General features: G+C 46.5%; 4 protein-coding genes across 5 annotated transcripts; all 4 read right to left on the bottom strand.

Moving 5' to 3' along the window:
* Positions 1-259: 259 nt before the first annotated feature.
* On the bottom strand, positions 260-2,571 carry LOC101775738 (transcription factor MYC2-like). Its single transcript, XM_022827806.1, has 2 exons — positions 2,554-2,571; positions 260-1,259 (listed from the first exon to the last, which is right to left on the bottom strand). Exons 1-2 carry the CDS (start codon positions 2,569-2,571, stop codon positions 492-494), a joined length of 786 nt encoding a protein of 261 aa, XP_022683541.1. The 3' UTR covers positions 260-491.
* A 4,723-nt stretch (positions 2,572-7,294) lies between these two features.
* On the bottom strand, positions 7,295-9,138 carry LOC101764517 (transcription factor bHLH14). 2 transcript variants are annotated; one of them, XR_002678099.1, is made up of 2 exons: positions 8,200-9,138; positions 7,295-7,600 (listed from the first exon to the last, which is right to left on the bottom strand). XR_002678099.1 is itself a non-coding variant. In XM_004974033.3 (2 exons), the coding sequence occupies exon 1, from the start codon at positions 9,047-9,049 to the stop codon at positions 8,258-8,260; it is 792 nt and encodes a 263-aa protein (XP_004974090.1). In that variant the 5' UTR covers positions 9,050-9,138; the 3' UTR covers positions 7,295-7,600; positions 8,238-8,257. The 2 variants fall into 2 exon arrangements, 1 of the variants encoding a protein (XP_004974090.1); XM_004974033.3 differs by having other exon boundaries at positions 8,238-9,138.
* Positions 9,139-15,547: 6,409 nt separating this feature from the next.
* LOC101764111 (transcription factor MYC2) lies at positions 15,548-17,127 on the bottom strand. Its single transcript, XM_004974032.3, has one exon. The coding sequence runs from the start codon at positions 16,954-16,956 to the stop codon at positions 16,177-16,179; it is 780 nt and encodes a 259-aa protein (XP_004974089.1). The 5' UTR covers positions 16,957-17,127; the 3' UTR covers positions 15,548-16,176.
* Positions 17,128-20,976: 3,849 nt separating this feature from the next.
* On the bottom strand, positions 20,977-22,383 carry LOC101763717 (transcription factor bHLH14). The gene has a single exon (XM_004974031.2). The coding sequence runs from the start codon at positions 22,266-22,268 to the stop codon at positions 21,495-21,497; it is 774 nt and encodes a 257-aa protein (XP_004974088.1). The 5' UTR covers positions 22,269-22,383; the 3' UTR covers positions 20,977-21,494.
* Between the last annotated feature and the right edge of the window lie 2,097 nt (positions 22,384-24,480).

Here is a 24,480-nt window from a genome sequence, read left to right on the forward strand (position 1 = left end):
CAACTAATAAGTCCCTAGCTAAACGAAGAGAAGAGGAATTATCAGGCAAACAAGAAACTCAAAAGGCACAATTCATATTCTAAACGTGATAAAAGTAACCTTGTATAGTAGATCAATCATGGTTCATGAATCTACATAGTGTTTGTCTTTTAGCACATGAAGGATGCTGGGTTCCAAATTCTGACAACACACATGCCGCACCCAGAATTAAAAGAGGAACTTAAGCATATACAAAATAGAATAATAATGCTAAAAGGTGTGCTCAACTGAAGTTATTTCATTGGGAAGTTTTGATATTTAGTTTGAGTTGAAACTACTCCCTCCATCCCAAATTATAGGTCGTTTTAACTTTTGTACATGCATAGATATTATTATTATACATATAGACATAGAATATATCTAGGTGCATAACAAAGTTTATAAATCTAATAAAGTTAAAACGACCTATGATTTGGGAGTAAATAACTAACCCTTAGGATTGGCCGGAGAAATTAACTAATTCCATGACAATCCAAGAGTGCACGATGTACGTCCACGACGGCATCCTGCACGGTGACGCCGCCGACGCGGCAGATGCACGCGTGGCGCACGGGCAGATCCAGGGAGAGGAGCGCGTCCATGAGGCGCGCGGGCGCGTGGCGCGCCGCCGCCTCCGGCCCGACCATTCGCACCTCGAGCTTCCCCTCGTCCTCGAGGCTGCTGAACGAATGGGAGGCGGTCGTCATGGCGGGGGCGGAGGGCGGCGCGCCATGACGCGCCACAGCATCCCTGGCCTTGGCCTCGAGCTGCTCCACGCTGCCGCGCAGCTCGGCGATGTAGGCGGTGGCGTCGGCAAGAATGGACGCCTTGTCCATCCGGGACACGGTGGGCACGGCGGCCCGGAGCTCGCAGAACAGGCGGTGGAACTTGTCCCGCCCCTGCCGCTCGGCGTCCACGTGGCTGATGGCGGGCTCGTCGGTCTGGGGGGGCCCGGGCTTCCGGCCCCGTCTCTTGGCCGCCGGCGCCGGTGAGCTCCAAAAAACGTCGTTACCCACCGAGCTCGAGCCCCCGTCGCCCGTCGCGGCGCCACCCAAGGGCTCATGCAGCCCGGGGTCACCCGGCCACCATTGCCCCAGGACCTCGCGTGGGGCGAACTGGAGCACCTGGTTGTGGCCGGCGGTGGAGAAGGAGGCCGCCGGGGAGGGAGGCCTGCAGGAGGCCAGGTGGGGAAGACAAACCCATCCATTATACTCTTCTGCTAGCTGCACGGTCACTCCGGGCTATGGCTTCTTTCTAAAAATGGCAGATCTGGCTGTGGTGGGAGGCTCCGGAGCTGTTGGAAGTGATAGGATCAAGGTGGTTCCATTTGCAAGTTGCAACTTCACAATACTGGATTTGGACTGCATGGTACACGACAATACGTACTGCATATATACGTATGCATAAAGAGCCTAGAAATTATGCTAATTTCGGAAATGAGACTTTGAGAGGGAGCATCAAATTAACAATATATACACTAGATGTCAAAAGGTTTCTAATGAATAAATTAATATAAGTCCAACTAATGCAAAACTAATAACATTAATTATAGCCAGCAAGTGCATCTGATAGGTGAATATGTAACCCTACATATAATGATGCAAACAAAGAATGGACCATCTAATATGGGTTCTAGTGCTTGTCTTTGAGTTTTCATTCTCCTTTTTACTATGCTGTCGTCTTTACAGGCACCAGTAAAGATTGGGTAGGAGTTTATTACGTCCGGCAGCCTTCGAGAGATGGCCAGGAATGCTAGGCAGGGGTAAATATGTTTTCTTGCCGGAGGAGAGAAGGAGAGGGCCTTTGGTAAAAACTGGAGGCAAGGGTTTTCTAGGGTGTGAGCTTGGGGAGATGGCTAGGAAGTAGGGCAAAGTGAAGAAGTTTACCAAAGGAGAGAGATGATCGGTTTCTTTTGTACCACTGCCACGTGAGTCGTGAGCCCCATAACTAGAGAGCCCACACACTAGTGACTCAACATCATCCTAGCATACGTTAGAGAATCCGAGCCGGAGGATAGGAGGGCCCCACAGCTCATAGGCATAAGTGGAGAAGCATGTGGGCGGTTTGAAAAACTAAGGGAAGGGTCCAGGATGGTCCCACGAAGAATCCAATATTTTTTTCCGGGAGCGTATTTCTGCAAATAATCATGTACGGAGCCGTGAGGGCCATATAAGCTGAATTTTGGGTGAGCACCTGAGTATTCTTATGTCCTTGGGCCCGGGAACAGCTCTTGTTTGCCTCATGTAGTGGTCCATGGAACAGACATGCCTGGGAAACAGCAGCACCTACATGTAATTCCTTTGTTACCGTTTGTCTAGGTTTCTAGAAGCAAATTCATAGTTTGCAAGAAGAAGAAGAAAATTTGTAGCAGTCAAAAAATTGTGTAACTGAAGTTTTATTTATTTGGTGTATCATGTATGTAGATGCCAGGCTACATGATTAATTAACAAACATATCCTCAAATTATTATACTATATGCTTCGTTTAAGCACTTTTTTTTGTGAAACTGGTTTAAGTCAATTATATTTCTCTAACAGCTTTATATAGCCGCATCGCTGTATGTGCACAGGGCTCCTATATAGTCCCATGTGATCATTGTGCTCCCTTGGCATGCGCCTGAACTGGTCCCAAAACTTCTGGCTTAATCCTGCAAGCCCTTCTCCTAGGGTTTTGCACATCCAAAGTCCCAAACTCGGTGGAAACACACGCCATTTCTCAAGGTGGTTCCAAGACAAAAATAGAAGATAAATTTGCTACTGTGTGCAACCAATTGGTGATGGCAACACCAAATTCTTTCATGCAAATGCAACAATCAAATTTAGAAAGAATGCAATCACAACTCTAGTAGATGCAGATGGAAATCAGCACTCTGATCATAACAAGAAAGCAGTGCTGGAATTTGATTGGTCTGCAGGTTGACGACACTATGACTGGATATCAATCTCTGGAATCCTTTAAACTTCAATTAGCACAACCTTTCTTCATGGAGGTGATAGTCATCTTATCCTGGAGTATATGGACAGCAAGAAATGATTTAATCTTTGAAGATCAAGCAGCCACAATACAAAGATGCAAAGAAATTTTTAGAGAGGAATTCTCCAGAGTTATTTACAGAGCAAAGGCTAAATATCATCCGGCGATAGGCTCATGGTTTTAGTCAGTGTTGTAATTTTTCCTTTTTCCTTCTTTTTGTTTTTATCTCTGTTCTAAAAACTTTTTTCATTTTAGTATATAACTAGTAGGGGGCCTACCCCTGTTCCATAAAAAAATTTGTCTGACACTACGCCAGAAACGATTTGTGCTGGTACAGGCAAATTACTGTGCTGTCGGGTGTGATTGGCACCCACCAGCACAAAGATTCGTCGGGCCGGCAGGGGAGCGTCCGCCGGCACAGTGGCCAGACGACGCAAGCACCCACCAGCACAGATCACCCCATTTGTGCTGGTGGGCGGTTTTCAAAAATTCAAAATTATTTAAATACTTGGCAAATGATTTCGAAATAGTTTCAAACTTTTACACATGGACATAAATATTATTTAGTGAATTTAAAAAATATTATTTCAAAGATAACACAAATATTAATTAGTGGTGTTTCAACCTATAGTGACAAGTGAACTAACTACTCATTATGATTTGTGTTATCTATGAAATAATATTTTTTAAATTTACTAAATAACATTTATATCCATGTGTAAAAGTTTGAAACAATTTTAAAATAATTTGCCAAGTATTTAAATAACATTTTTGAATTTTGAATTAATTATTTCCTTCAACTCAAATACCTATTAAATTAAAATATTTTTTATTCAAGCAAGAGAACTTTATAACAAAGTTCTAGATCTAGATTAAATCTAAAATTTTGTAGTTGATAACCTTTTCATTTAAAGTTGTTTAATAGCTCAAAATATCATGTAAGCTCTCTAATTTTGAAAATTTGAATTTTAAAATTTTCAAATGACCATGTATGCAAACAAGCTCTATATCAAAGTTGTAGTGCTTAACGAGATATAAAATTTTGTAGTCGACAAATGTTTCATTTAAAATCGTTTAGCTGCCCAAAATTTCATTATAAGGTTATGAAAGAAACACGTTCCACCACGTCAACGATCCGTGTCTCCAAAATCAAGCTCTCCCATTAGCCCGAACCTTCTCTCCCTGGATCCATCCCCTCTTATCCCTTTCCTCTCCCTCTCTCCTTATCCATTCCTCGCACCTCATCTTCCAAGGGCCAAGGGGTAGGAGGCGGTGGGCGGCGTGGCACGGCGGCAGGAGGTGGCCACGGCGCCCCTGGATCCGACTCCGGTAGCTGGCTCCTCCTCCCTCTCCCCCGGCCGAGGCGGCTCGGGCACGGCTAGGGCTGGGGCGGTACAGGCGGCCGGGGCAAGGAGCGGCTCTGGCGCGGTCGGGCGGGGCCGGGTCGGGGCGGCACGGGTGGCCCTAGCGGAGTTTGCGCCGCGGGCGCAATGGGGGATGGGAGCAGCACGAGGCGGTGGAACCAACAGGCGTCATACAATGCCATGGTCCGCTCCGCGGCCGCCGCGCAACAGCAGCTTGTTGCGGTCGCTCCATTTGGGGAGCGGGGAGCGAGAGCGAGAGGGATGGGGAAGAGTGCGCGTTGGGTGTCGCGGCGCGACGTCGGGCGGCGGCCGGCGATGGGCGCGGCGGTTGGCGGCGCAGCGGGCGGCTTTTTTTTATTTTCCCAAAAATAGCTGTGCTAGTGGGTGACCACCTACAGGGCCCTTTTACCCGCCAAAAAAAATCCTTTCTGGTGTGAACCTGTTCTTCGATCCTATCCAAAAAGCATGCAGGGCATCCATGATCCATGACCCCTGTCAGTGAACAAATAAATAACTCAACTATTTGCAGCTGTTGTGAGTTGTGATCGAGATGCCGCTTCACTAGCTCCTCCTAAGGAGACATGCCTGAAGAGGACGTATCATTTCCAACTACCACGCACTTTGGAAATAGGTGAGCTGACAAAGGAGGAAAATGATTTTTGAGCTGGATGGACAAATAAATACATGTCATTTTAGAATTCTTGCCGGACAAATTTTCCTAACTTGAACCATCAGTACATAATAAGTTACATAGATTGCTAACGCGTAAGATAGATATTACTAGATTAACCATGAAAAATACTTTCAATACACTGTGTTACTTTTCTTTGAAATATAAAGATATTATTGGCCAAAGTTCCATCTTATAGACCGTGTCGATATCCTAAACGACATGTATTGAATTGAATTAATTAAACAGCTAATTTCTCTCTTCTCCCCCCTTCTAGAAGCATCATCATTGTAGAGCCATGCCAATGGCTGCCACCAGTTCTAGACGACTCGTGTCGCACGTTGTTTCCGTGCAAGCATGCCGCGGGCCACCGGCCGGCCCCCACACATGCCAAAGGCACCGTGCCATGTACCGTCCATGGGGCCCCGGCCCTGTGCAGTGACTGTGAGGTGAAGCCATTGTTGGTACCTGCACAAGGGTTTTTATCCATCATGTGATAGTGTGATACCCTTTGAGCTTGCTCGATGGGGCGCCACTGCTCCAAGCCTCCAAGCCTTGCATTGAGCTGGCTTTTAGGCAGCTATCAGAAGGTGCCGTCCTTCCTTCGCCCAGCGAGCTTGGCCTCGCTCCTCACGTTGCCTGAAGAACTGTGCAGCGGTTCCTGCGGCTGTGGCAGGGCAGCTGGTTTGGCATCTTCTCTCTGCACGAATTTAACGCTGTCCGTACCCAAACGCTGTCATGGGGTCTATATATACACTACTACAGTAAACAGTATCTTAGTGTTCTAAACATGCACAAATTGACATGAGTGAGCCCTACCTCTACCTGCCCAATGACACGATATATTTGGATGCATGTGGACCAAATGATTTCTTTAATTTTGCCTCCATTTTATTCAAATGGCGATGGCTACATATCATGATGATATAATTTCTGATTGTCTTCATTTTATTCAAAACACAACCATAATATGTGCCTGCCTGCTTATAATTGTGTGGCTTTTATTCAAACCATGGAAAGGATTGTCTTTTTGTTTCACCTTTTCTGCGTTTCAGTTGTGTTTCATCAAGGACTGAAATATATCTCACCATCCAAAAAGCATGAGATATATTTCTCTCCTTATCTTGATCCAACCCAGAACTGAAACAGAATTAGCAGCACCAGCATATTGGGTATCCAGGAATAATAATTTTTTGCGATAAATTGATCCTCCATTTTAAAGCTTGAAGAAGCCATTTCATGTGGGGGCTGTTTGCTATATATGGTTAATTATATATAGAGCTAATTGGCATGTTATTTGTTTTCCTTCAGTAACGAAGGGGCCAAATATATAGTAGTCTTCAATGGTTCCTTTTCTCTTTGTAGTTATTCATTTATAATATTTGAATACAATATATTCATTCAGTAAAGAAGGGGGTAGTTTAGTGATCACAACAGACCATTAGTGAATATTGTTTGGTGTAGAGGATGGGAGCTGTACATACTTTCTTTTTGCTAAAAAGGATGAAAAGTCGATGCAATACAAAAGCATGCATTGACATGTATAATGTGATCCTCTTTTCAAGAAGAAATAAAATCGAAGAATAGTAACAAAGTTTATCAGAAGTATCAACATGAACTCCTTTTAGGCATTTTTAAATTTATATATGCAGTGAACAAAATTGAATGAACCATGCCTCGATATCCAAATATATGTCAGCGAGAACTCATATTTTCTTTCAGTAGCCTAAACATGCTACTGATATATATATATATATATATATATACACACACACACACACACACACACACACACACACACATATATATGTATGTATGTATGTATATGTATATGTATATGTACATGTATATGTATATGCTGAGAAATTAAAATATTTTTTTCTGAACCAACTTAGGAGAAAGTTAGACAGCAGTAACTTGTACATCAGATGGGATGTTGAGAAAAATATGAGGCATCCTGAGTTTTTTATAGGTTAAACCATCTAAAGTTTGACCAAGTCTATAGAAAATAAGAATAATAATTGCGACATCCAATAAGCCTCATTAGCTTCTTTATGAACTATATTTTTATATTTTACTTAGTTAATGTGGTATATGTTAATACTTTCATCTAGAAATTTAGTCAAACTTAAAAATGTTTGGCTTTGACCAAACTCATAATGCCTTGTATTTTAGGACAGAGGGAGTAGCGATTAACATATCCTCAAAAGAAGAGCTGAAGTTTGTTAAACCAAACAAGAAGTTAATAATCAAATGCACAGCTAGATAGTTTTAGATAATGGAAACAAAGCTCCAGCCTCTCCACATCGTTAGATGTTTTAGCCGTTCCTTTATTACAATAGCTGCACTTGCAGCAAGATCAAACATATAGTTCCTTGGGAAGAAAATGCTGAATGAAAGAGAATCAGAGCCCTTAGCATGATCTTGCTAAACATCCATCTATGGTTGGCAAAGACCTCCATTGTTGTACTCTTCAAATTAAGCGTGGCATGTTCGGCACACAAATTCTTGATCCTCCTGATTTTGCATCAATCACAGGAATCTTGTCCAATAAGTACATACGTTTGAATAACGCCTGCATGAAAAAATTGTACTTTTAGTTTGTCAAACACAATGTTGTTTCGAAGAAGCCATATATAGCCAAACATAGTGCACTAATCTCCCACCAAAATTTGGTGTTTAATTTTTTTCATTCACTCCATGTAGCCAAGCAAAAATACACAGCTTGATATATACGTTGTGTAATCCATGCTTGGATCACGAATATACATTGTGGTACCCTTCAACACATGAAGAGTGCCGGCCGTGAATGAAACCAAACAATGAACATGAAATTCAGAACGAGAACCACACAAGAAGAACACTGCTGACGACAGCATCTCACCGGTACCTTTGGACTTGACAGGCAAATGATGAACTATAATTTCCCTACCAATCCAATAGCACAAATTCTAAACCCCTCTCGTTGCACTGAAACAAGCCCTCAATTCTAGCAATTATTTTTTGAGTCGAGATGCACCACCACCAAAAATATAAACACACAAAGCAATATATGCATGTGCAAAGACAGCGGCATTGCAAGAGAGAAGAAAGATGCACGATGACCCTTGCAGCTAGCTTTATTTGGTGCCAGAGTATGCCAAGCCGGCCATGAAACACGAGTAGTAGGAGTGCCTGATTTTGGCGACGGATCGGAGTAGATCAGCGCAAACCTGCCGACCCATGCACGAGGCTACCAGCCGGTCTGCTGCAGCATGTGTAGCAATGCCGCGCGGAGGCCGTGCTCGTCGCGCAGCCCGGCGGGCACGTCCACGACGGCGTCCTGCACGGTGGCGCCGCCCACGAGGCACACGCACGCGTGCTGCACAGGCAGATCCAGCGAGCGGAGCGCGAGCATGAAGCGCGCGGGCGCGTGGCGGTGGCGCACCGCCGTGGTCAGGCGCAGCGCCGCCGCCTCCCCGCCGACCATGCGCACCTCCAACTCCAGCTCCTCCGCCTGGACGCCGAGCGAGGAGGTGGCCGCCATCGCCGGGGCGGCGGCCGCAGCGGAGGTCATAGCAGCCCGCCGGGTCTCAGCCTCGAGCTGCTTGACACGGTCGCGCAGCTGGGTGATGTAGGTGGCGGCGTCGGACAGGAGGGAGGCCTTGTCAAACCGGGACACGGTGGGCACGGCGGCCCGGAGCTCGCAGAAGCGGCGGTTGAGCCTGTCCCGCCGCTGCCGCTCCGCCTCCACGTGGCTAAGAACGGGGGCGTCGGACCGGGGCCCTGGTCTCCGGCCACGCCTCTTTGGCTCAGGTGCTGGCGGTTCGCCGGGCAGGTCGTTTCCCGGCGAGCGCGCGCTCGAGCCCTCGTAACCGAGCGTGACGCCATCTGGGGCCTCATCTATCCAGTCCTCGTCGCCCAGCAATCCCTCCAGGACATCGCAGGGCATGAACTCGAGCTCCTGGTGGTGGCCGGCGGTGGAGAAGAAGGAGGCCGAGGAGGGAGAGCTGCTGGAGGAGGCAGGGCAGACCAGCTCATCCATTGCACTGCGCTGCTGCAGTGTCGCTTCCGTTTGCTACCAATGCCAGATCTGGTAGCAGTGGTGGCCGGATACCAAGACCGGGAGTAGTTTATGGGATCACGGGGGGTGATAATCTACGTCGTTTTTAGCCTTTTTCAACTCTTTCTATAAATGCCATTTTCAACTATTTCTATAAATGCCATTTTCAACTATTTCTATAAATGGATAGCTGAAGGTAGTTTTGTTTATTTCTTTTTTTCGAATCGCAGCGCATGTACAAACATTCACTGTAACTGATACACGCATGCAAGTCCTATCTTTATGAGCACTTCCAAAAGACTGAGCGGACGGATCTTGAGATTGACGAGGTTACCATAGTCGCCTTGCTGTAGACGAGCACATTGCGTGCCACCGAAAGAACAATGTAGTTAATTCTTGGAATAAATTAGGTAAAATGCAAGCACCCGTGCTAATTTGAGAACTCAAATTAACTACCGGTTTATAGTCCCAATTAACTCAATCAACACAGGTGTTCACCTTTCTCCTTTGATCAACTTCAACTAGCTCAATCTAAACAGGTGCTCACCTTTCTCCTTGGATTAAATTTTAGGTTGGAACAGTTCATGTACATATGGGCACGTTGGTGGTGTAGCTTGTGCCTAAACGCTAACTGAGGGTAGATCTCCAATCTTATTTAGTGTGTATGCTATCGACCTAAACTTGCAGGAAACATATTTTGTCTTTTTACAAATGTATGTCATCCTAGAACTTCTTGCCTCCTCTTTTCATAAAAGAAATGCTATCTCTTCCCATTGCAATGTAAGTGAAAGGCAACAACATTTTTGTGCCTAACACTAAAACCTCATACATTTATGATCGTGGCAAGTAGTATTTGATGCCATGTTATATACAGAATATTTACGTTAATACCCTAGTAACAAAATCTTAGTAGTCAGAGTCAACCGAAGATGCATCCACACTAACTGTGAAGTAGTAGAAATTGCAACATTATTCAAGTAAAATATAGCTAAAGTAAATCACTCGCCATTGCCATTATGCAAAGAATTAACCCAAATACCTTTTGTACCTATTTCTCTACCCATCCATTCCATCGTTAAAAAAATTGAAGCCAACTTTTTTGTTGGACCTCATGCATTTAAGGGTTCAAAGCTAATAACTTCTAGAAAGTTCAAAGTTGCAAACATGGATCCATATACAAGAAGTTAGAAAAATAAGTTCATGGGAAAGGTCAAAGGAGATAGGATCCACAGAGGAAATGGTAGATCCTAACTTCGACTAAACTATTAATTTGCAGAGCAGGACACAGTAGCGAAAGGTACTGAAGGATACAAGACGTAGCTCGCATATCATTGATGCTGGAACAGATACTTTCTAGCGATGATGAACACATAATGGTGAAATGGAAGAGAAGGCTACAATGCAAGTTAAGTTGCGCTAGTATTGAACCGCATCCTAGCATCGCAATTATGCATGCCATCCCGCTAGTTATGCAGCCAATCAGCGCCATGATACCAAACTTAGAAAAGTCAGCTGCACGAGATTTTCTGTACGTGGTGGTGTGGGCTGGTGGTGGGGACTCGTGAACAGCGGATGTTCCCCTTATGTGGTCCACGGGCATTGAGTGGACAGGATTCCATCTTAGCTTCCATGATGATTTTGATCGATCTATGCATATACACTGTAGCTTTAGCTTGGTGTGTGCTTTAGTTTTGTTTCCACCGGGTCTTTTTCCCGAAAGGATGGCAAGAGTTTTGCCGTGAAATTTGATTAGAAGAAAATCACATATAAAAGGTGATCGAAATCGCCCGACTTGCTCCCACCGGAGCACGACCATTGAAAAGCCAAACCACTAAGGCGCACTCCATCCGAGCCTTGGAGAAGCATATATATAGTACATTTACAATCATTCAATTCAGCATCGTCTGACCCAAGTTCTATATGGTGTACACATACTATATTAGAGAATTTATACGCCGTATTATATTAATATATCTCAGCCACTATATACTATTTTTTTCATAGGCTTGCAACAACAAGTTAGTGAACAACATGAATTTATACATCGGATAGAACGGCAAGGAAGAAGAAGGATGATGGATAGGAAGGAAGATACATGCGCCTCTCGTCATATATACACAAGCTCATGCATGCAGCTAGAGATTTACTGAAAGCATCAGACTCAGTACAATTAACTAGGATAGTTAAGAAAATATCATCTAAGCTCACAAATCAAAGAAACATCTTATCCGGCCGTGTGAGAACTAAGAAGCTTACAAATTACGGTTGTGGCCCCCGTTGCAGCTTTCACGGATTTTATCACAAACAGGACGAATGGACCATATATCAACCCATTCTGTAGGAGTAGATCTCTTGTCACGTAGTTCTTGCAGAGATCTTAGGCTATCGTGAAATCCGAGGACCTAGCAGCTTGCCCAAAAAATACCATCGCCAGAAGAGAGGTCAATAACTCAACATTACCGTCAGGCAGTGGCAAGCTTTATGTTCTAGCTACCTAGACTTTTCTTGAGCTCTACCCAGGCTGCCCAATGAGAGCTTCAGGATCAGACCAAAGTGTTGTACTGATGGAGTAGATGGAGGGAGGGAGAGAGATGACACTTACGGACGCACACACAGGAATAGAGAGAGACTCGGATAGAGAAAGAGAGATAGAGACGCTACGGAAACCTGTGTGCCTACTGCATGCGTTGGCCGTGGAAGAAAGTTCAGACAACCGTGCAGCAGCAGCAGGCTGCATCTGGTTTTCAGACACGAGGTTCACGGGAAACCACTAGAACATCAGCCCCGGCCAATCCCAACCACGCATGCGCCGCGCAAGCATGAGTCAGCAGCAAGGAGGAGACACGCTTTCTGAGCCTCAGACAAACTTTCTCTTCAACTGATGGATCGGTGAACGTTCGAGGCGTGGCTCCCGCCGCCGGAAGCCGTACTGTTCCGTGGCCATACTTCGGATGGGTGCTTGCGTTCTGCCCGTGCTTGTTAAGTGACACTGATCATAGGAGCAACTAGTCAGGTTGGCACGCGATGAGTGCCTAAGATGTTAATCTGAAATGGTGATGAAATGAAAATTTGTTATTCTACTGTACTCAAAGTAGCGTCACATTGATGCATCGAACCAAATCAAATTGATCACGTTCAATATTAAATTCAAACAATTTCTTATCATAATGGTCATTTGAGCGTTGTATAACTTTTTTGCTTAGTAATTCATTGACTTTGACGGATTGATTTTGATAGAGGTAAAAGATAAAATTGGAAAAAGTCTACATAACACCCCCAACGTATAACCCCCCCAACGTATCAAGGATCAACCACATCACCCCCTCAAGTACAAAACCGGATGTTTAACCCCCTCACCTTTGAAAAACCATTTGAATGACCCCTTTATAGTGGTTTTCCTGCGGTTTTGCCTAGCTGGAGTGCTGAAGTGGACTGAGATGCTGACATGGACATGTGAGCCCTCCTTTTAAGTGGACAAGTCAAGTTTCTTTCTTTCCCCTCCCCAGCTCGCATCAGCCTGCCAGCCCGTTGGAAGCAGCGGGGCCGAGCAGAGGGTCGCCGGCCATCTCCGCCTGGACCTCCGCGACGACCAGCTAGCTGAAGCTCTATCGCCGATCCTCGACACCTCCTCATCGCCGGAGCGCCGCCCGCTCGATTGAAGCCGCTGCCGCCACCGAAGCCGAAGGAGCCGCTGCCATGGCCATGCCAATTCGCATCGTGCCGAGCACGCCAAGGCATGCCAACGCCACCAGGAGCTTCGCGACATCAAGCCGCACGTGCTCTACCAGTCGATGTCGTCGTTTTGCCGAAGCTCCGTGAAGACCGGCCGCCGCCCAGGCTCCGTCGCCGTCTAGCCATCTCCGTCCATACCTGCCTCCAGTGAGCCATCCTACGTGACCCTCTCCCTCTCCTCTCTACACAACAACGCTCCATCGTAGTCCCAGTTGCCCGAAGCACCGGCGATTTGATCTGCCAGAGCTGTCGTCCGCCATTGCAAAGCTCCCGAGCTTTTGCTCTTGGGGGAGGGTGTGGACGGCGGGTAGCGGTACAGTCTAGGAAGGGGCGGATGACAGGTGGTGGCCCGGGTGAGGGAGGAGGAGGATGGCGGGTGGTGGTGCAGGTCGAGGAGGGGTAGACCACGTATGACATCAAGGGTGAGGGAGGGGCAGATGGCAGGCAACGGCAAAGAGAGCAGAGGAAGAAAATGAAGATGAGAGACTGACACGCGGGCTCCACATGTAAGCGGTCAACATCAGCAACATAATCCACCTCAACACTCCAGCTTGGCAAAACCACCCATGAAAACCACCCTAGGGGGTCATTTAAATGGTTTTGCAAAGGTGAGGGGGTTAAACATCCGGTTTTATACTTGAAGGGGGTGATGTGGTCGACCCTTGATACGTTGGGGGTTACGTAGACTTTTTCTAGATAAAATTAGCAATGAATGAATAATTCAATCATATTTTTCGAGTTTATGAACTGAAAGCTAAGTCCAAAAATTAGTAGGGCTAGTAGTATACAAAGTTTAGTCATTATTTCATACATAGGGGAAAATTAAATATATTTTATACGTCCTCAAAAGTACCATGGGTCCCACCAAATAATATGTGGAACCCACCAGGAAGTACGTGGATCCCACCTGAGCCTTGGATCCCATGTGGATCCCACCTCAATAATACGCGGATCCCACATGGATCCCTCTAAATAATATGTGGATCCCACGCCAGAATTCACCAGGGAGCTCCAAAGCTAGGAGCTTTAGTATATGTAATATAGATTCCATCGGTCTCCTAATAGCTCTCCATCATAAAAGCAGGTGCTAAGTATTTGGAGTTTTAGGTGCTCCGATCCAGCAGTCCCCAAAACCTTATCTTATCTCTAGTATTTTTATATCACCAATAATCCATCCCAACTGTCAAAATAGAAGAGAGATTCCACCTCGCTCCCTAAAAATTCTGGCGCCAACCCATATGCTTTTTTCTCCTCATCTCGCTCACACCACGCACAATCGCACACGATGGCCACCGTCCACCCGCCAGAGCAACGCCCGTCGCTCACAAGAGGCCCGCCACCACTCGGACGCGAGCATTCGCCTCCCCAAGGCAGCTGGCACGACCTCCGCGGTTACCATCAATACACCAAACCACCACCCTAAGCTCGCCGGAGCGGAGGACCACCCCACCGCAAGCTTAAGCCGCCGCGCTGCAAAAGATGTCCCTATGCTGCACCCTCTCACCTCCCTCATCTCCTAGGTGGTGTTCGAGTTCCATTGCCGCCCTTAAGGTTGCTTCATGAAATTCTTCTACTACTGCAAGCAATGTTTTAATCTTGACTTTTCAAATGATGCAATCAACAATATATATTGATCGATGTGCGGTGATTTTTCCATGGATTGTGTGCAGGGGAGCTTGCTTGTGTTGTTAAATTTTATTATGACATTTCGTCGGATATGATGATTACTTTGAGTTTTCCATGGCTTTGCTCACTAGCTTTGAGAGCAAGCGGCCTGAGAATAGTGGTTGTGTACCAAGGCGTTCAGTGGCTTGTCTGAAGAAACATGCTGGTCATGTCAAGGTTATGGATGATTACTTTGGAGAGGATCTAGTGTTTGGCACAAATATATATAGAAATATATGAGGTTAATGGAGGACTGCAAATGCATTCCCCTCAATATGCTAGAAAGTCGTATGGAGGTAGCCCCAATAACTACTCATTGGTATGGAGGTAGCCCCAATAACTACTCATTGGGGATGATATATGGGATGACTGCTGGAAATGCTCTAACGATGATGAACGCTATATGCAATGTCATCACGTATGAATCTTGAATCATTTTTTTTTGAAAAAAGCTAGAGGTATCTGATGACATCTATCATCACCAATGGCCCATGATTGATTACCTCAATAAGTAATATACAAGCTGCTGTTGTAACAAGAAATGATGTATATATACTCCGTCCATCCAAAAAAATCATTTTAGGATTTTTAGGATAAATTAACGTCAAAGTCAAAGTAAAATGACATTGATTGCACCTATGTATTAGCCATATTTGGTGCAAATTTTTCATCGCGTGCACATGCACATGCCAAATAAGGTAAAATGACTTGTGTTTAGAAAAATTTTGAATCATAGAATGTCTTTTTTTTTTTAGGATGGAGGTGCAACACCCCTTCTGTTCAGCAGTATCTTGTTTTGCGTCAGTCCTTACAGTGAGACTTGTCCTTCAAAAAAGTATGTATACCATTCATAGATACAAAGCCAATATAAATTCTATTATCTAAAAGGTGTAGAAATATTTTGGAATGTGAACCTAATTCTACAATTTTATATAGCGAGTCATATTTACAATTTGGCTGTATGTTTGATCCCAATGTAGAAAGTTGACTGTTCAAAATAAAGAAGAAGGAGCACGACTAATCCAGAACTGCACGTTCTAGTCCATCTCCATCAAACAATAAGTTAATCAAATGCATAGCTCATACTCTGTGGATGCATGGAATAAAATAACCTTGTGTAATGTACATGTGGATCTTTAACACATATACATTTTGCAAGTCTTAAGCACATTATTATGTTCTTATTAAACAATTGCAACAAATGATCAAAAGAGGAAGACCAAGAAGTTTGGATGATATATCTCCTGTCAAATAAACAATTGAGTATGTTCACCGAGCAGTTATTCAATTTATTTTAGAACAGTCCAAAGATCGGGGATTTGAGGACAGGTAAATGAATTAATTAATTTCACTACCGTGCAACAGAGAACATGTACAGTCCGATCCATCTCTGTCAAATAAGCAACCCCGGCCCTAAATTGTACTCCTGTTTTCTTTCATATATGACGTTTAGGACAAAACAATTAGTTTGTTTTCAACTAATCACCTTATCCTAAACATCGTATATTTGAGAACAGAAGAAATATCAATTATTTTTAATCGATGCATCAGCATCTAAAATATAGGCACCATGAGCTGTGTAAACCACGGACGACGACGATGGGCATCATCTGCCGTGACAAGAAATATATGCATGATAAGTAGATAGAATGCAACCGGCTTGATGTGGCCACCGAGTAGTATGTAAGTAGATAGCGCCGGCCGGCCGGCCGCTAGCCGCTCTGCTGCAGCCTGTTGAGCAACGCGGCGCGGAGGCGGCGCTCGTCCCGCAGCGCGGCGGCGGGCACGTCGACGACGGCGTCCTGCACGGTGACGCTGCCCACACGGCACACGCACGCGTGCTGCACGGGCAGGTCCAGCGACCGGAGCGCCAGCATGAGGCGCGCGGGGGCGTGGCGCGCCGCCGTCGTCAGGCGCAGCGCCGCCGCCTCCTGCCCGACCATCCGCACCTCCAGCTTCTCCTGGGCGGGCGCCGCCGCGGTGGCCGCAGCGGCCACGGCGGATGCCGCGGCCTGCTTGGCCTCGGCCTCGAGCTGCTCCACGCGGCCGCGCAGCTGGGTGATGTAGGCGGCGGCGTCCGCGAGGAGGGACGCTTTGTCCATCCGGGACACGGTGGGCACGGCCGCGCGGAGCTCGTAGAAGCGGCGGTTGAGCTTGTCCCGCCGCTGCCGCTCCGCCTCGACGTGGGTGAGGGCGAGGCCGCTGGTCCCGGGCCCGGGCTTCCGGCCCCGCCGCTTGGGCGCAGGTGCCGGCGGCTTGCCGGACAGATCGTTGCCCGGCGAGCGCGAGCCCTCGATGCCCCACGCGGCGCCGTCCATCAGGGTCTCGTCGTCCATGCAGTCGTCGATCGCCAGCCATTGCTCCAAGACCTCGCTGGACACGAAGTCGAGCTCCTGCTGCTGCTGCTGGTGGTGGCCGGCGGTGGAGAAGAAGGAAGCCGGGGAGGGGGAGCTGCAGGCGGTGGAGGCGGGGCAGACGACGAGTTCATCCATGGTGCTGCTACTGTGTCACGTCCCTTTTTATGGTTATCTTCGAAACTGATAGTTGTGGTTTGGTCTTCTATATGATGCACCGGCATATAGGAGTAATAAATAGACTGCATACTGTATAGTAGTGCTGTTTGATGTACATTAAGGCCCTCGCAATTGTGCTAATTTACTCTGCAAAAGCCCTAAGTGAACATCCGATATGAATCCGAGGTTTTCTGGGGGTGTTTTTGGACGCCGAAGTAAGTACGGGGGCGCCAGCAATAGCAGCTAGGCCCAATTTTGAAGAGTCAGCGGGCACGAGTTTGTTGTATATATGTGGCGTGGGCTGTTCCTGTCGTGATGGGCCTGGTTTCATTTAATCATTTCCCATCGTGATTTTGACGGGGTTGGACGGCTGCTGGCCTTCCTTTCGTCCGGGGCTTCTAGAAGCAAATACAAGTACATACGGATGTAATTCTGAATTTTTCTTTTTTTTCGAGATGCGGATATATGAACACACTCACTTCTATGGACGCTTTTGTGCATATCTTACCCCTATAAGCATCTTTGAGAGAGTAGACCGTCCAAGTCACGATATCGTCTAGCTTTTTTGTTGACTTTAGGGGTTTAAAAGTTTATCTAGCTAAGAGAATGGAAAAGGAAACTAACTTTAGTGTCCATTGTGTTGACATGTATATTTCGAGGAACTGTGCATTGCCATTTTGAGGTACACATGCGTCTCAAAGCTCCGAGGAACCAACTATTGAAGGTGAATCTATCCATACCCTAACCCTAATAAATAAGGTGCAGAGAAAGCATCAAGAAAATAATCCACGTGGCACTTTGATCACTAGCAATCATGTGTGGAGTGTCAATACGAGGCTTCCAATCAATTGTGGACTGCGTGTCACTCGGTTACATTTCTTGTATGGCAAAATCTATCCACTCATGCTCTAGTCTAGCTTCGGCCCAATACGTATGCTCGTATTTTTAGTTAATTAGTCTTTCAATATAATGGAGGAACTGCTAAGCGAGACACGATGTCTACATACGGTTTATCAATTTTGATATTTGGTGGTCCAGTTTCTTAAAGATGCTTAGAATCCATGCACCCTCTAGTTTCCAAATAATTATCCTTTCGAAAGTCATGTCGTCAACATATTTTAATTTTCACAATAATCTCTTTGAATATTTCAAATTAACTTCAAAAAATGGTATTGCTAGATTCACCTTCAATAGTGGTTCCAAAATATCAAAAAAAATTGGTATATCTTGAATATGTTTAGTACTACTAATTATTATAAAAAGTAGTGTTTTGGTGACGTCGGTATTTGAAGCGACAATTATTTGACGACGGGAGAGAATATATCATTTAAAACATCAATATGGTCTACAAGCTAGATTTTTTTGATAAAGGAAGTTTTGATTAATTTCAAGATTGTTACATCGAGTTGGTACAAAAATCTTGAAATACTTCCAACAACTAGACTGCCACCCATATTTCCATAGGAAGTCGAACCCGAACCTAGTGCTACTCAAGTGCTCTAACCATTATATCCTTTCACAATATGAAAGTATTATTCATTATGAAACTACTAGCATCAATATTGCCTTTCAATCCAGATGTTCTTTTATCCATTAATTACTAGTGGCCAAGAGCACATAAAAGTTAACCGTCAGCAAACAGGCTATTAATTTTGCGCTGTGCATCTGATGCGACTGCATCGTCGGACTAATCAACCATTTGCTCGCGATCACAAGAATCCTTTTCAAGCACGTTTTGCGTATTACTACATCGACCCGGTGAAAAAGATTGGCCGCCCAGAAGAAATTTCTTATGCTAGCTCGTGTCACACACATAACCATCAGTACGTGTCCATGTCCATCAATCCATTTTAATTTCTGTACACAAATGACGACTTGTTCGTTTTTTCTTCTGCAAATAACCCGGATTGAGGTTCCTGCAGAAGTCATATGGCTGTCGCGAAAACCCTACAGTATTGGCCCAAAAAGATCGTGAGCATTGAGAGCTACCCAGTCTTACCGGCCGGTCAGCAGTCACGGACGAGGGATGATCGTACATTCGTACGAGAAAAGTGAAGAGAGTTTTTTCCGAAGAGACGGCATATTCTTGCCAATATATTCTTTTTAAGATCAGGTACTGCCCAGCACAAGAGGAGGATGATTTTCATAAATAAGGGAGCATCCAGCTACTGTCTAAACTTTACAAAAGTTTCTAGCTAGATGACTGTCCTGGTCAGAAGGAAAGAGGCCAATGGTCGCCCAGCTTCCTTCAGCAAAACTACACCGAAGGAAAAAGTGTTCAAGTGTCCCCTCAGCATGATTCAAGCAGAGAACACAATCATATGATTGGAGAGGCAGCAGTTTCCCAAAAAAAGAAAAAGAAAAAAAAGGGAGAGCCAGCAGAACTCACGGACAGTGAAGGCAATGGAGGAAGAGGTGGTATATTTCTATTGGATGCCAATACCATCCAGTTCGGCGTGGAATTAAGCGCACTAGCAGCTTTGCTTGCGCATACAAGGACTGTGCGGTGAAGGAGAGGGCAGCAGCAGGAGCTGGGCTGGGAAGACGAGCTTATCCATAGCACTGTGGAGCAGATTGGGAAACAGAAATTCTACGCGCGGTGGTAGCTGCAGAACCACGCCTGCTGTGCAGCACTGTCGCCAGTAAAGTTCCTCCCGTCTCGTGCGCTCGTCGCCTGGTGATGCTGTCGCTGCGGTGCACCCCCGGGACAGTTAGGCCTTCTCCAATGGTTAAGCTTCATAAAAGAGATAGCAAAGATATTACTTTTCCAATAATCTATCTCATAGCACATTGTTCAAAGCATCTTAGTTCCCACAATCTCTCTTATATTGATAAAATATGAAGCCCATTCTCTCGAGCTATCTCTTCAAGAAGAGATACCATACCTCTCGCCCCACATTCTCTCTTTTCCATGTAAGCAAAATGATAGGCGAACTCCTATGAGCTAGCTGATATGGTATTGTTGGAGGAGATCTTAGCCAGCTGGTCCCTTTTCTTTTCTTTCTTTTTTTTTATAAAAAAAAGTTAGCAACAAATTAACATAAACTGTGTGACTGTTATATGGCACGCAAATGTTGACACCTCTGGCAACTGACGTGCATTATAACATGGTTAATGCTCACTCACCACGTTGAGTAGGCCACACCTACACTGCAAGCTGCTTACGTTTTCGTTCTCACTTCCTGTAAACGGGTTAAACCTAAGGTTGCAATGTCTCCCGAAATATGACATCATGTTGTGTTTGTATATTCACTTCCTATTTGGAAATATTTTAGAGCTATCATAACTCAATACTCATGCACGGTATTCAAATTGTTGGTCCAATTGGCCCGTGAGCTGTTACACATGGTATTGGTAACTTTGATTGCCATGAGCGAATCGTAGCTAGAGTATGCGGACATCGATCTCGGAGAGCACATTATTTCAGTCTTCTTTCACTTCCCTTCAACACATATTGCTCAAAATGGCAGGGTTCGGTTGTGGTTGTGGCTGTGGCTGTAGTATCGGGTAGAATCATGCTGTTTTGGGCAGCCAGGTGACGACAGGGATGGAGGTGGTACACTCTGCAAGTTGCAACTCCGAATTATTTGCTATTTGATGGGACACAGATTTGACAGTATATCATCACAAACTAGGCTAGTTTTTTTTTCTGAAACGACAAACTAGGCTAACTTAGATGCTGATGATTGCTATATATACTTGATGTCGAAAGTATAATGCAAATTCGAATTCATCAAAACCTATATACCTACTTGTAAGTAAATGTGTAGCTGAGGGAGCTGGGGATTGGAACTTTGGGAGAAGTTTGCATTCATTGTTATTCTGGCTTCTTTCCTAAAAAGAACTAGTAAATACTGATGTAAATTATTTGGTTATTAAAATATATTCATGTTACAGTAGGAAATCACAGTGTTTTCAACATAAAAGGATACTGCAACATTACCAAAGTTTAACGGGCACAATAATGATTTTGCTAGCTGAAACGGTTAATTAAACCACTGAATCCTGTGCAAAAAGGCCTACACATATGTATAACATTGTGATTCTCTTTTCAAATTTAAATCCACTACAAGCGTGAACAAATCTCAGACTTGTAAAATTCACATATATATCTAATGAAACAAATCAGAACCGCACCCCTTTGCAGCATATGTTGCCATTGAGAATTCATATTAATGATTGACATGTACATGGATATGCTGAGGAATTGGAACAACACTTCACACTACATAAACAATAGTGACTAGTATGCTGCCATCCTCAAAAGAAGCGAAGAACCATGTCCAGGAACAAAAAACCAGCACTATGTATGTGCAAACATGGACGCCAATGACATCAGTAGTAAAGAGAATCGAAGAAACAGGCAAGGGATGACATGTAGCCGTCTTGATTCGCCGCCGGAGTATGTGTATGTCCACGCCGGCGGCCGGCCACGAAACACGAGGAGTACGTGCAGCGAGCTTGATCTGGCGACGGAGCAGATGAGCTCAAACCTTCGTTTCGGCAACGGGGCTAGCTTAGACGCTCCGCTGCAGCTTGTGGAGCAGCGCGGCGCGGAGGCCGCGCTCGTCCCGCAGCGTGGCGGGCACGTCGACGACGGCGTCCTGCACGGTGGTGCTGCCCACGCGGCACACGCACGCGTGCTGCACGGCCAGGTCCAGCGACCGGAGCGCGAGCATGAGGCGCGCGGGGGCGTGGCGCGCCGCCGACGTCAGGCGCAGCGCCGCCGCCTCCCGCCCGAGCATCCGCACCTCCAGATTCTCCTCGAGGCCGCCGCCGGCGAACGGATGGGCGGCCGCCGCCACCGTGGTGGCAGCGGAGGCCTGCTTCGCCTCGGCCTCGAGCTGCTCCACGCGGTCGCGCAGCTCGGCGATGTAGGCGGCGGCGTCGGCGAGGAGGGACGCCTTGTCCATCCGGGACACGGTGGGCACGGCGGCCCGGAGCTCGCAGAAGCGGCGGTTCAGCTTGTCCCGCCGCTGCCGCTCGGCCTCCACGTGGCTGATGACGGGGCCGTTGGTCCGGGGCCCGGGCTTCCGGCCGCGCTGCCGCTTCGGCGCGGGCGGCGGCTCGCCGGACACGTCGGCGTTGCCCGCCGACGCGGAGCCGCCCGAGCCCGCCTCGTCGGCCCACGCGGCGCCATCCAGGTCCAGGGGCTCGTCAAGCCAGTCTTGGCCCCCCATCCATTGGTCCGGGACGTCGCAGGACACGAAGTCGAGCTCCAGGAGGTTGCCGGCGGGGGAGAAGATGGGGGCGGTGGAGGGAGAGCTGCTGGAGGAGACGAGCTCATCCATGGGATTGGCAGCAGCTGGAGTGTCACTTCCGTTTATGGCTACTGCAAAAAATGGAAGCTTTGATTGTGGTGGGAGCACAAAGGCAACGGACGAAATTGATAGGAGGATGGAGGTGGTTGGTTGCAGTTGCACACCTGCACTCGCAGCAGGTTCATATATACTCCCACTCCCAGTGCTAGTTGTAACTTGTAATACAGTACACATTAACGTTAAGGCCCTCGCTATTTTGATGATTTCTACAGGAAGCATACTAATGCCCAAGGGTCCCTAAGGGGAAAAAGTTCCATGCAGCCGGGCTGCAAAGCTCCGTCCGTGCAGTCTGACGCCTGATGGTTGCCGCGTGGACACCCCAAGCATCGGACGCCCTGCTGCTCGCAGTGCTCACAGGCTCCCTCCCGTAGAGATCAATCACGCTCGGCTCGGCTCCGTCCTCCGAGGCTCCGACTACAGGCAAACGCGGCTGACAACCCTCGGCTCACGGGAGATTGGACTCCCGCGTCTGTTACGCGATCCAGCGGCTCATCATACGCCACACTCTCACGATTGCTTCACGCACGCATCAGTTAGGGCGAGCAGACGCCGGCAGTGCGACTCCTCTCCTATCGTCCTAGACAACGTAGGCACCATGGTAGGAGTCCATGAGGATGAGACGGCCATCCGGATTACAGTGCCCTCAGCTCATCTGATGCCGTCCTCTACTCTAGCATCCGACATGGGAGGACAGTTGTTGGTACCTGCTATGCATAATGATGGTGTGATCATCAAGGATCTTGAAGTACTGATCAGCGAGCACATGGTAGGTTGCACAGAGTATCGAGTCGATCACTACAGAAGCAATAGCGAATGAAACATCAGATGAGGTAATTGAAGCAACTTGAATAACTATTCAAGTGAGATCATAATATTTCATATTTTTCTAAGGCACCTTTTAATTTTAGGCTCATTATACAACGGGTGGCTGATAAAGTTGGACAAACTTTGATTGTTCCTGAAGTTGGAATGTCTTTCGAATCTGAGAAGAAAGCTTATGATATGTACAACACATATGCAGGCAAGATTGGGTTCAGGATTAGAAAGAGCGACATAAAGCGCCGAGGAGATGGCAGTATCTGTCACAAGCATATAGTTTGCAATAGTCAAGGTCATCGACTAACATAGTCATCAAAGGACACTACAACGACAAGTTGCAATGCTCGTGTTCAGTTTAGTGTTAGCAAGGAGGGGGGTTTATCGGTGTTTAGACCCAGTAGCATGCCGAGGGGGGTACCTGAGGTAGTGTTTTGGTTAGTGGGGCTCGTCCAGATCAGGAACTTGAAGGTAAACGCAAACACACGATTTAGATTTAGGTTTGGGCTGCTAGATTGTGTAATACCCTACATCTTGTGTGTTGGTTGGATTGAATTGCTTTGGAGGAGGTCCCTGCCTCGCCTTATATTGCTTGGGGCAGGGTTACACGTCGGTTGGTTACAATAATACTAGTCGGATACGGTTAGAGGAGTTCTACTCTTATTATAACGAGTACTTTCCTAATCCTCGACTAGTTCCTATCTAGACTATGCCGTGCTACGCCATGGTCTCCATGTCAGATGTGTTTCGGTGTCCAACCCTATATTTAAGACTGTCCAAACCTTCTGGTGGGCCCATAGATGTGTGTACGACAGGTTTGGATAGTGTATAAGGTTGTGCTTCATCACAATCATTACCTTGCTAGTCCAAATAAAAGGCAGAAGCTGAGGTCCCAACGAAGTGTTCAAGAAGCAGACAAGAAATTAATTGGCCGAATGAGGGACGGTGAGATGAAGCTAGCCCAGGTGTTTGAGTTTATGGTACAATTTTATGGAGGAGCTGACAAAGTGCCATTCTCATGGATAGATCGCAACAATGAGATTGGTCGACAATGCAAGAACACTACTGGAAAACTGAGCATTCGTCCCAAGGCTCAGTACCGATTGTGTATTGGTTCGGTACTAATATGAGCATTAGTACTGGACCTAACGAATAGTTCCCAAGAAACCCCTCGTGACCCCCTTTAATACCGGGTGAGGTCACCCATTAGTACCGGGTGGAGCCTCCACTTGATACTAAAGGGCCCCACCGGGTACTAAAACTCCCGTCTGCCTCTATCTCTCTCTCTGGGCGGAGCGGAGGACGGAGGGGCAGAGGCGGGATGGGTGGAGGGACGGAAGGCGGGGGACGGAGGCGGGGGGGGGGG

This window comes from Setaria italica, chromosome VI (assembly GCF_000263155.2).
Source record: "Setaria italica strain Yugu1 chromosome VI, Setaria_italica_v2.0, whole genome shotgun sequence".
NCBI lineage: Eukaryota > Viridiplantae > Streptophyta > Magnoliopsida > Poales > Poaceae > Setaria > Setaria italica.

Bases quoted from the DNA above. Each gene is read 5' to 3' on its own strand.
- LOC101764517 (XM_004974033.3), bottom strand. From the start codon at position 9,049: ATGGATGAGCTGGTCTGCCCTGCCTCCTCCAGCAGCTCTCCCTCCTCG.
- LOC101764111 (XM_004974032.3), bottom strand. From the start codon at position 16,956: ATGGATGAACTCGTCGTCTGCCCCGCCTCCACCGCCTGCAGCTCCCCC.
- LOC101763717 (XM_004974031.2), bottom strand. From the start codon at position 22,268: ATGGATGAGCTCGTCTCCTCCAGCAGCTCTCCCTCCACCGCCCCCATC.